The following is a 12,577-nucleotide window of genomic DNA, read 5'->3' as shown; positions in this document are numbered from 1 at the left end:
GGGAAGAAGTGAGGAGCGTCTCTGCCTGGCCGCCCCGTCTGGGAAATGAGGAGCTCCTCTGCCCGGCCACCCCGTGTCTGGGTAGAAGTGAGGAGCTCCTCTGCCTGGCTGCTCCGTCTGGGAGGTCTACCACGGAGGCCAGAAGCAATGTGGGGGCTGGACGTGGTGGCTCACGCCTGTGGTCCCGGCACTCTGGGGGGCGAGGCGGGTTGATCACTTCGGGCTAGGAGTTCAAGACCAGTCTGGCCAACTTGGCGAAACATGAAGAATACAACAGACAAACCAACCAACCAACTCAGTGACAACAAAACAGGTCTACCCTGGAGTCATACTCTAATTTTTTCTATTTTCCTCCCTTTCTGATCCTTTATCCCACTTTCTTTTTCTTCCTCTTCCTTCTCCCTCTTCTTTGTCAAATAGAGGATTGAGTTATTATCACTGATCCATATAAAGTCCCTCTCTCATTTATTTTAACTCCCACCCCCCATTTTTATTCCCCAACTTCCCATGTGCAACCTTCCTAATATGTTTGATACGCATCTTTTTGTTTGTATGTATTTTTAGAAAATGTTTATTGTTTTTGTATGCAAAAAAAATTAATAAAAAAAAAAAAAAAGAAGCTACCATCAGAGTGAACAGGCAACCTACAGAATGGGAGAAAATTTTTGCAACCTACTCATCTGATAAAGGGCTAATATCCAGAATCTACAATGAACTCAAACAAATTTATAAGAAAAAAACAAACAACCCCATCAAAAAGTGGGTGAAGGACATGAACAGACACTTCTCAAAAGAAGACTTCCATGCAGCCAAAAAACACATGAAAAGATGCTCATCATCACTGGCCATCAGAGAAATGCAAATCAAAACCACAGTGAGATACCATCTCACACCAGTTAGAATGGCCATCATTAAGAAGTCAGGAAATAACAGGTGCTGGAGAGGATGTGGAGAAATAGGAACACTTTTACACTGTTGGTGGGACTGTAAACTAGTTCAACCATTGTGGAAGTCAGTGTGGCGATTCCTCAGGGATCTAGAACTAGAAATACCATTTGACCCAGCCATCCCATTACTGGGTATATACCCAAAGGACTATAAATCATGCTGCTATAAAGACACATGCACATGTATGTTTATTGTGGCACTATTCACAATCGCAAAGACTTGGAACCAACCCAAATGTCCAACAATGATAGACTGGATTAAGAAAATGTGGCACATATACACCATGGAATACTATGCAGCCATAAAAAATGATGAGTTCATGTGCTTTGTAGGGACATGGATGAAACTGGAAAACATCATTCTCAGTAAACTATCTCAAGGGCAAAAAACCGAACACCGCATGTTCTCACTCATAGGTGGGAATTGAACAATGAGAACTCATGGACACAGGAAGGGGAACATCACACTCCGGGGACTGTTGTGGGGTCGGGGGAGTGGGGAGGGACAGCCTTAGGAGATATACCTAATGCTAAATGACGAGTTAATGGGTGCAGCAAAACAACATGTCACATGGATACATATGTAACAAATCTGCACATTGTGCACATGTACCCTAAAAACCTAAAGTATAATAAAAAATAAAAAAAAATTAAAAAAAAAAAAGGAAATGGGCAAAGGACCTGAATAGACAATTTTTTTTTTCCAAAGAAGATATACAGATGGCCAACACGTAGATGAGAAAGTGCTCAACATCACTAATCATCAGGAAAATACCAATTAAAACTATGATGAGATACCATCTCACACCTATTAAAATGGCTATTACAAGAAAAACAAAGAATAACAAATGTTGGAGAGGATACAGATAAAAGGAAACTCTTGTACACTGTTGGAATGTAAATAAGCACAGATATTACAGAAAATAGTAAAGAGGTTTCTCTGGAAACTTAAAATAGAATTACCATATGACCCAATAATCCTACTTCAGGGTATATATCAAAAGGAAATTAAATCAGTATGTTGAGTTGATACCTGCACTCTCATGTTGATACTTATTTACAGTGGCCAAAGTATGCAATCAAACTGTGACCATTGACAGATGAATGGATAAGGAAAATGTATTGTGTGTAGGTGTGGATGTCAGTTAGGAGGAATAAGTTCTGGAGATTGTCAGCATGGTGACTGTAGTTAATAATAACATACTGTATTGAGTCCCTGACTTATGATGGCTCAACTTACAATTTTTCAACTTTAAGATGAGTTTATTGAGACATAATTGAATGCATTTGTTTTGTTTTGTTTTGTTTTGTTTTGAGATGTAGTCTTGCTTTGTTGCCCAGGCTGGAGTGCAGTGGTGCGATCTTGGCTCCCTGCAACCTCTACCTCCCAGATTCAAGCAATTCTCTTGCCTCAGCCTCCCCAGTAGCTGGGATTACAGGCACCTGCCACCACACCTGGCTAGTTTTTGTATTTTTAGTAGAGGCGGGGTTTCGCTATGTTGTCCAGGCTGGTCTTGAACTCCTGACCTTAGGTGATCCACCTGCCTCGGCCTCCCAAAGTGCTGGGAATACAGATGTGAGCCACTGCACCTGGCCAATTCAATGCATTTCGACTTATGGTATTTTCAATGTTCTTACCATAAAAAATGTTAAATTTTCCCACTATAGAAAAAGTATATGAGGTGATGGATATGTTAATTAGCATGGTTTAATCTTATACAATGTGTACATATAGGACAGCATTGTGTTAATAAATATATAAATATGTACACCATAAATATGTAATATTTTTGTCATTTGAATCAATAAAGCTAAAAAACATTTTTAAAAAGCATAAGTCCCAATGTTAAGCTTCCTTAGACAAATCTAGACACTACAAGTATTATTTCTGAAAGTGTTTTTTATGGAATTGATATCATTAACTTTTTTTTAATACTCCCATCTTTTATTTTAGATTTACGGGGTACGTATGCAGGCTTGTTACATGTGTATATTCCATGATACTGAAGTTTGGGGTCTGATTGATCCCATTGTCCAGGTAGTGAACATAATACACAACAGTTAGCTTTTCAATCCTTACCCACCCCCCTTCCTCTCCCCTCCATTAGTCCCCAGTGTCTATTGTTGCCATCTTTATGTCTATGTTTACCCAATATTTAGCCCCCACTTATAAGTGAGAACATGCAGTATTTGGTTTTCTGTTTACTGTGATTAGCACTGTTTCTAAAAATAAAATAAATTTTCATAGTTGTAAAAAAAAAATCACAGCTCATGAAAATTTGTACTTTCGATGTAACATGCTTCTTGGATTCCAAAATGCACATTTTTATCACATTTTATGTTTCTAATATACCTTATAAAGATATGTACAATTTTTTTTTTTGAGTCAGAGTCTTGCTCTGTTGCCCAGGGTGGAGTGCAGTGGCACAATCATGGCTCACTGCAGCCTCAACTTCCTGGGCTCAAGTAATTTTCTTAACTCACCCTCCCAAGTATCTGGGACTACAGGTATGCACCACCATGCCTGGCTAATCTTTCTATTTTTTGTAGAGACAGGTTTTTGCTGTGCTGCTTAGTCTGGTCTCAAACTCCTCAGCTCAAATGATCTGCCTGCCTCGGCCTACCAAAGTGCTGGTATTACAGGCGTGAGCCACTGTGCCTGGCCAGATGTATACAATTAATATTATATTATTTTCCCACCCCAGGGAATTATGTTATGAAATTGATTGTATTTAAAATTTATGGCATCTTTAGCACTGAGGAAATGCAATATTTCAAATTTATGCATATAAGCATCAGGATCATTTAAAATAACGTTGCATAATATATTTAAGATTGTCAGAAATATTTTTCATTTAATGTCTAGTGATATTTTAAAAATATATGTAATTCGTTCTGTTACAGCATTTTAAAATGTAAATTTGTGGCGTATTTGGCATTCAGGGGAATGATGTCAATATAATGTAGATTTTTACACACTTTGTGTGTGTATCCACAATGTGGGTTGTTTACAGATTACTTCAAACATGTTAGCGTTTTGAAATGATCAAGGTCAAGCTTTTCTCAACTGAAGAGGAATTCTTAGCAGTATCTGAAGATCTAAACAAAATGCTAAAAATCCTATAGAAATATCCTCCTGTAGCTCAATAAGTTGCTGGTTTATTGGCTGTACATTTTTCTGTGTTGACTAAGCTTTAAAGATATTTTGCTTGCGTTAAAAAGAAATTGACTAATGAAAAATGCTGTCTCTAGAAGATATTTTTAATTTTTATTAAACTAGTTTCTATTAGAACTAATGTCTTCAAGGATGCACATCAAAAAAAAAAAAAAAAAGAGAGACCTAGGATATGAAGCTTTAAATGTGGACTGCTTTATTTTAGGTACAAATGCCAGTGGAAACTTTCCATTTTTATAATAATCATTATTGTTTTGTTAGGGCTCAGATTTAAAAGTTCCTTAGGTATTGTGTGGTTTGGCACTTTCTTCACAATAAGTCTAACTTTTTATTTTGCAGAACATGAGGTTATACAGAAGTGCATATATTGTGTTAGAGTAGGAATGCCTGTACTTGATTCTGGCTTAGTGGTAGTCATCTTTTTGATTAATAAAGGTAGTTTTCATTTTTGTCTTATTTCTTTTCAGGGCCCATTATAGTGTTTGGCAGGCCCATCACTAGCTCATTTGTGTGCATTAGGAAAAGATTTTCCTTCCACTGAGCAGATGTAGATTTGTAATTGCAGGCTTTGGAGTACAGAACTCTTGCTGGATTTTACTTGCACCTTCATCCAGGCCGGTGTACAGTTCAGTATGAAAACATTACATGGTTGCCTGGCTTCCTAAACAAAAGTGACACATGCACACACATACACACAATGCTCATTGAACAGTGAAATTGTTTCTTTAGCAAATAAATGTTTTGATTAGTTTAACATTTATTTACAGTATTTCCTTTTTAAAAATATGTCCTTATTTGTCAATGTTTGATGTTACACAAAGATTTTACAAACATATTTAAGACTATTTTACAGGCTATAACTTTGAAAATTCTTTCCATACAAGAGAAGAGGCGTGGTAGTGATAGAATGCATAAATATTTCCCAATCTCTCCTTTTTTTTCTTTGAGGGGTGGGAGGATAGATAATAAGAGAACAAGACTAAATTTGCCCATCCCATATATGAATTATTTTTAATTAATACTGAAATTTTCAGTTTAGGCAGTTGACACTAAGTTCTGCCAGAGTTCTAGGCAGAATTGCATAAGATCTCAAGATGTGTTTACTCCGTTTATTCTTCCTTTTTGGAACCGTTTTTGAGTTCCAACCTCAGATAGTCCTTGGACATCCTAAACTGCACTTTTTAATGTGGTTTATCTTCATGCCAGAATTCCTAGAGGTCACAACTGTATATTTATTTTTTTGTTTTTGTTTGTTGTTTACTTCATGAATGTGTGCATATATGTGTCTATATTGTGTGTGTACAACTTGATGATAGAGTATGTAAGTTATTAACTTATATGTCAGTAAGGCTCATCTTAAAGACAATGAGCATTTTAAATGAGAACTTGTTAACCCAAATGATCCTAATAGCATGAAATATTTTCAAGGGAGGAATATGTTATTTAAGGTATATGTTAAGCTGTTATAACAAGGAGAAGTCAACATAAATATATAGAATTTATTTTTCTCTCATTTAACGGTCACGAATTAGATATGCTTTACAGGGTTTAGCAGAGACCTTTTAGCTTTGCTGTTCCTTAGGATGCTGCCCTTGCCTGCATTGTTGAGTCACTGGTACTTCATTTCATTTCCATATTCAGTCATTTTTAATGGTAAACCCAATCATTTATAACGGCCAGACCTAGAAGTTGTGCACATAATTTTGGCTCACGTTTTATTTTCAAAGACTTTGTTGTATAGTCAGACCTAACTGCAAGTAAGGCTGGGAAACAAGGTCTCTAAGCTGAGCTGCTGAGGGCTCAGCCGAAACCCAAGGAGCTCTATTATCCAAAAAGTATAGGAGGATGGATATTAGGGGAAAACAAGAAGTCTATTCAGTTTGCCTCTTTGGCTACCCAAATGTCCATGTACCTCTTTCTCATTCATAAAACATACCATCTTCTCAAGGATGATAACCCAAAGTCACATTCATTGGGTAAAGTCCTCTATATCGGGTTTGTATGTGGTTCATCATGATGTGGTGACCAATAAACTAAGAGACAAGTTTCCTAATTTTCTTGATCTCTTGCTTCTTGTATGATGGTATAAGGAAACGGAAAATTCCCACTGGGAAAAAAAGAACGGGCCATATATGATAGTTCCTGTTCCTTACAACAATAGACTTCTTGCTCTGGCAGTGGAGTAAGGTCTTGCTAGGACCTTAATTTTGCTTTCTGAGATAAGCTCTCTTGTCATTTGTTCTTCATAGTCCCTGACCTTGCTCTTTGGGAATTACTCTTTGTCTATGATTCTTTGTGACTGTATCTAACATGGGTGTTAGTGTACTCTTACTGGAGACACCACTGCATTCTCACCCTGCTTTCTATTGGTGCGGATTTGGCTCCCAGGGATAGTCTCTGTTAGGCTTGTGGTGGTATTTCCTAGTCGAGTTCCCTCCGAAATGTAGGTTTCCATTCTCTTTTCTTCCTGTCAGTTATATGTGAAAATACCGCAGCCAAAGATCTCATTTGGTCATAGTTGTTAAGCCTACGCACTTATTAATTTACTAGTTGTTTTCCTCAGTCTATCTACCTCTCCCTCAATTTGATAACTGCCTTAGTGTAATGGGCTACTCTACACATGCTCTAAGAAAGCTTTAAAGTAAGCTGAAATTTATGAAGTTGAACAGCAAGTAATATAATAACCTGTCAGAACAGAATTCATCACTCTTTAAGGAAGACCACAAAATCCACACATTCAACAACATAATATTCATAGTACCCTTAATATATATATTTATATAAAACCTACTAGACATGTATGTATGTATGTGCACATGTGTGTATTCAACTATTAGGCATGCAAAGAAGTGGAGAAAAATTATTAATGGAAACTGATGTGGAAATGACAATGATTATGAAAGTAGTTGGCAAAGAGCTTAAAATATCTATTGTAAATATGCTCAAGGACTTAAAAGGAAAATGAACATAATGAAAGAAATGGAATGTATAAAGAACCATTGAACGTTCAGAAGCTAAAAATATCTGAAATGTAAACGACTTCAGCTAACAAGAGAATAGACATTCAGAAGAAGTGGTTAATAAATAGAAATCACTGCTAACTTCTCATTAGAAGGTATGTAAGCCAGAGAAATGGAATGATACATTTAAAGTGCTGAAAGGTGGGGAAAAAAAGTCAGTCTAAAATTCTCTGCCCAGTGAAACATTTTAAAAAACAGAGACAAAATGACATTTCTAGATAAACGAAAATAGAGAGAAGTTGTCAGTATATATGCACTAAGGAAATTTTAAAAGATGATCTTCAGGCTGAAGGAAAATCATACTGGGTAAAAACAGATTTACGTAAAGGAAAAAAGAAATGTTAAGAAACGGTAAATATGTGGGTCTGAAATATGTAGAAATTAAATCACACATTTCCAAATAACTTGTGGATGAAGAAGTCACAAGAGAAACTAAAATTTTTTGAACTGAATAATATTAGAAACATGACATAACAGAATTTGAGGGATGCAGCTACTAAATTACTGAAGCAATGCTGTATGGCTATACATGTTTATATTAGGAAAGGAGAATAGTGTAGTCTGTGGTCTAAGTCTCCTACTTAAAAAGCAATAAAAATAATACTAAGTTAAACCCAAAGCAAATAGAAGGAAAAGGTGATGATAAAGAGTGGATATTCACAGAATATAAAACATGAAAACAATGGAGAGAATTATAAACTTCTAGCAAGATTATTTAGAAGAATACTAATAGCAGGAAGAAGGAAAAATATCACTATAGATGTTCCGGCATTATGGAATAATTGGGGAATACAAACCATTCTCTGTATTCCCAGGTTCTGTATCTGTGTATCAACTAACTATAAATGGAAATAATCAAGAAAAATATGAAATAATGCAATAATAAAAAATATGAATTAAAAAGAGTATAAAAACTATTTGTATTAGTTATAAGCAATATTTACATTGTATTAGATATTATAAGCAATCTAGAAATTAAAGTATACAATGGAGTGTATGTAGCTTATATGCACATGTACATCATTTTATATAAGGGACTTGACCATTTCTGCAGATTTTGGTATCCTCAGGGGGTCCTGGAACCAATCCTTATACTAAGGGATGACTGTATTATGAACAACTACATGTCAATAAATTCAATTTAAGCTAAATAGGCTAATCGCTTAAAAGACACAAATGACCAAACTGACACAATGAGAAATAGAAAACCTGAAAAACCTTATGTTAAAAAGAAAAATTAATAATTATAAACTTTCCCACATAGAAAACTTGTGGCTCAGATGGCTTCACTGATTAATTTCATTGAAACTCAAGGAATAAACCATTCCAGTCCTACATAAATTCCTTCAGAAAATCAAGGAGGAGAGAACACTTCTCGTTTTATGAGGGTAGCATTAGCTTGATTCCAAAACCAAATATGACAAGAAAACAGCAGATCCATATCTTCTTTGACTATAGATGCAAAGACAAATCCTAAATGAAATAACAAATAGGGTCTAGCAAACTGTAAAAATTCATCATGACCAAATGAGTTCATATCAGGAGGTCAAAACAAAGATGTAAGTTTGTGATGTTGACAAGTAGTTAGTACCAAGAGAAATTGCATTCAAAACGACTTAAGTTTAAACAGCTTGTACTCATTTGTTTTAGCAAGGTTAAGTGGTGGCTGCAAGCAAGCAAGGATGGGAATTGAAGTCATAATGCTACCTTTCTGGGGAATGAGTGATCTCTCTCACTGTCCAGGGGGTCTCCACTCACCAATGTCTTTGATCTTTACTAGAGATAGAGAACCCACATTATGCAGCATGTGGTCTGTGATCAGTTCTGCACACTCTAGAAAGATTCAGGGAGTCAATGGCAGACCAGGCTTATATGCTAACTGGGGAGTTGGGACACTCTGAGTATGCTTGTGCGTTAGTTATATGCTAATTGGTTACACTGTAAGTTATGTAAACCATTAACATTGATTATATAAGTTGTTTATGTAAAATGTTTGACTTTGGGGTATAACATGTTGATCTTGTTTGAGCAAGTTAGCCATATATTTATCTGTAACATCTTAATTATTAACAATCTTATTTTTTTTTAGAAAAACATGTTTTCTAGGAAGCAAACATTTTTGTTTACCACTTATAAGCATAGCAAACTTGTTTTATTCACTCCTATTAAAATGTAGGATAAGTTACCCTCTACAGAAAATTTATTTCAGGCCGGGCTTTCTGGCTTATGCCTGTAATCCCAGCACTCTGGGAGGCCGAGGCAGGTAGATCACTTGAGGAAAGGAGTTGAAGCCCAGCTTAGCCAACGTAGTGAAACCCCGTGTCTACTAAAAATACAAACAGTTAGCTGGGTGTGGTGGTACATGCCTGTAATCCCAGCTACTCAGGAGGCTGAGGGACAAGAATCCCTTGAACCTGGGAGGTGGAGGTTGCAATGAGGAGAGATCACACTGCTGCACTCCAGCCTGGATGACAAAGCAAAACTCAAAAAAAAAAAAAAAAAGAAAATTTATTTCATATATCACAAAGCGTCCGATGCAATTTGGTTTACTTACATTTAATCTGGTATTGCTATTTTTCTATATTAGTATAATTTAGTGTAGTATATGAACATAACAATGATTTTTGTAATCCTAACTTGAGTATCAGAATATCTTTACCAGAAGTACAATAATATGAGTTCTATGACATTTTTTTCTGTTATATTTCATTATTCACTAATCATCAATATTATAGCCAAACCAAATTGCATATTATAGGGGAATTTTCCAACTGGAGCAAAACTTAAAGAATGTTTAAGATCATCTTTGATTGCCCTAAGCTCACTTCTATGCCATACTTCTGCAAGTCCTATCAACTTTAAAATGAACCTTGAATCCATTCTTTTATCTACATATCTTTGTCTCCCCTCCCCTTCCCAGTCAAAGCCATTTTTATATTCAGTGTTTTAGTCAGAATAGGCTATATTTAGTTACAAATTAGCATCCTAATCTCAGTGGTTTCACACAGCAGAGGTGTACTGCGGCTTACATAAAGTCCAGTGTGATCTGGGCTATTCTCCTCCTCCATCTTGTAGCTATACTCTCTGCACTAGTGGTTATGAAGATCCTCAGGTGAACTGGAAATGACAATGTCACTTTTGCTTACAGCCCATTTGCTCAGAACTAGTCAAATGGCTCCAACATAAATGCATAGGCCTGGGAAGTGTAGGGCAGTACGTGAAATATTTAGAGATCACAATGATCTGTACCACACCCAGATTATTATAGATAACATCTTAGTTGTTTTCCTGACTTTTTTTCATTTCCTACTACAGTGCTTTCTCCACCTAGTAGCCAAAGTTCTTGGAAAAAAAAAAATTATTACCACCTTGCCAGTAGTTTCCACTTTGTTTTAAAATCCAAACATTTTATCCTCACCTGTGCAAAATGCTACGCGCTAGCACGCTTGCCTTCTCTAATTTCATGATTGGCATTTAGTGTTGCTGTTATCTATGAATAGCATATTTTGAATAGGTATTTTGTTTTGTCCACAGTTATGAACATGTGATTTTTAAGTGTCAAATTTATGAAACCACAGTAGTGACTATAAACAATAAATAATAATACCAAGAGAAATCCTAAATCATATGGTGTCTTTAATCACATTGTATGCAGTTAGAATCCTTAAAAACAGTAGCCTTTCAGAAACATTGATATAATGTAAAATCCTGTTATAATGAATAAATTCTATATAGCAAAGCCATGATTGTGTTCTGTTTATCTGACAGCAAATGATCTCTTAAATATTTTCTCTGATTAAAGATTATTTGAAAGATATTCCATTATGGTCCAGTGCATTTTAAAAAATTAATAAACTTTTTTAGAGCAGTTTTAGGTTCACAGCAAAAATGAATGGAAAGTACAAAGAATTCCCACATATCCCCTGTTCCCACATGCTACAAATGCATAACCTTTCCCACTGTTAATATCCCACAACAGAGTGGTGTATTTGTTACAATTGATGAACCTACATTAACACGTCATTGTCACCCAGAGATCGTCATTTACATTAGGGTTCACTCTTGGCGTTCTACAGTCAGTGGGTTTTGACAATAAATGAATTTTTAGATAAGTTTTTTATAAAGTTTATATGTTGTCATTAAGTCATTGTTGCCCTACAGTTATATCTTCAGTTTCAGGTTTTTTTTTGCAGTTTGCATCTCCTAATTAAATATCACACACATATACCACCCATAATCCCCAATAATTTTTGTCTAGCTGTAGTGCTCTTGCCAAATGACGAGGTACTAGGAGGAGCTGGGAATCAACTCTTATTTTTAAATATGCATGAAAGAAAGGCTTTATATAAATTCTTTGTGATCTCTAGGTTGTGAATCCTAGGAATCAGGTTTTTAAGGAACTGTTTATCTTAAATATTTTAAGGTCTATATATTTGGTATGCTTATTTGAAATGTAGCAGAGCATTTATATTTTTTATAATTTTTGATAGTTTTTAAAAAACGATTTAAGTAATTAGCAAATAACGATGCCTATTTTAGCAAAAATTACTTACAGTAAAATTGAATATGCTACAGTTTATTACATGGATTTAGATTTAGCACCATTCAAATGGATTGTCTGGTACTTGACATCTACTTAACGTATAAAAGTTTTATGTAGCAGTTTTTACATAGTGTTTGCATTGTCATTCATGTTTCCTTTTCTTTGCTGGTTTATCCCTGTTTAAGACCTTCTGCACTGATAAAGAATTGAATAGCAGAGGAATTATCCTACTACAGGGTATGTAATATTTAATGAAAACAGGTATTTGTGGGGTGGAAAGGTAGGAAAATTATATTTTTTCTTTGATAAGAAGTCAATCTGCCATTCTCTCTTCCTGTAATGTTGTAGAAAGGAAATTTGCTTTTATGATTGGAGTTAAGGAAGTTATTAAGCAGTGTCTGTGAAACTTGATTGCTTTTGTGCTTTGAGTAACAGTGTTTGTTTTGTTCACAGTAACTGTAGTACTGAATGGAAGTGGCTTGTAGACAGAGCACGAGTTGGCAGCCGATGGACTTGGCTTCAAGCCCAGATTTCAGACCTAGAATGCAAAATCCAACAACTAACAGACATTCACAGGCAAATTCGTGCCTCCAAGGTATTGTCTGTCTGTGTTCTTCTACTTTTGTTAAAAATTGTTAATGTTTTCATTCCTTCTCATTTCATCACAAAAATAATTGTTACAAGGTTTTATAAAAATGTAGCCAGTTTATGTTCAAATTTTTGATATGTTATAAATTGAAGCAATCTTTGTAATGCCTTTTTGTATTTAAGATCATTTTATCATACTTTTTGAGCAATTCAGAACTTCCTTATTGGATTCCAGTTAATATAAGTGATAAACGTGTTTTCAAATTTCTAAATCATAAAATACATATAACAAAAACCTTACCAT

At 35.3% G+C, this 12,577-nt stretch overlaps 1 protein-coding gene across 1 annotated transcript in view; it reads left to right on the top strand.

Moving 5' to 3' along the window:
• Positions 1–12,577, top strand: part of KANSL1L (KAT8 regulatory NSL complex subunit 1 like) — a 157,646-nt gene that overhangs the window by 36,136 nt on the left and 108,933 nt on the right. The window contains 1 exon segment of the mRNA XM_055290472.2: positions 12,139–12,280. Coding sequence (XP_055146447.1) covers positions 12,139–12,280 — 142 coding nt within the window.

This window comes from Symphalangus syndactylus, chromosome 8 (genome assembly GCF_028878055.3).
Source record: "Symphalangus syndactylus isolate Jambi chromosome 8, NHGRI_mSymSyn1-v2.1_pri, whole genome shotgun sequence".
NCBI classification, from domain to species: domain Eukaryota; kingdom Metazoa; phylum Chordata; class Mammalia; order Primates; family Hylobatidae; genus Symphalangus; species Symphalangus syndactylus.
Note: the sequence above shows the minus strand (reverse complement) of the source record. Positions and strands in the feature narration are given on the sequence as shown.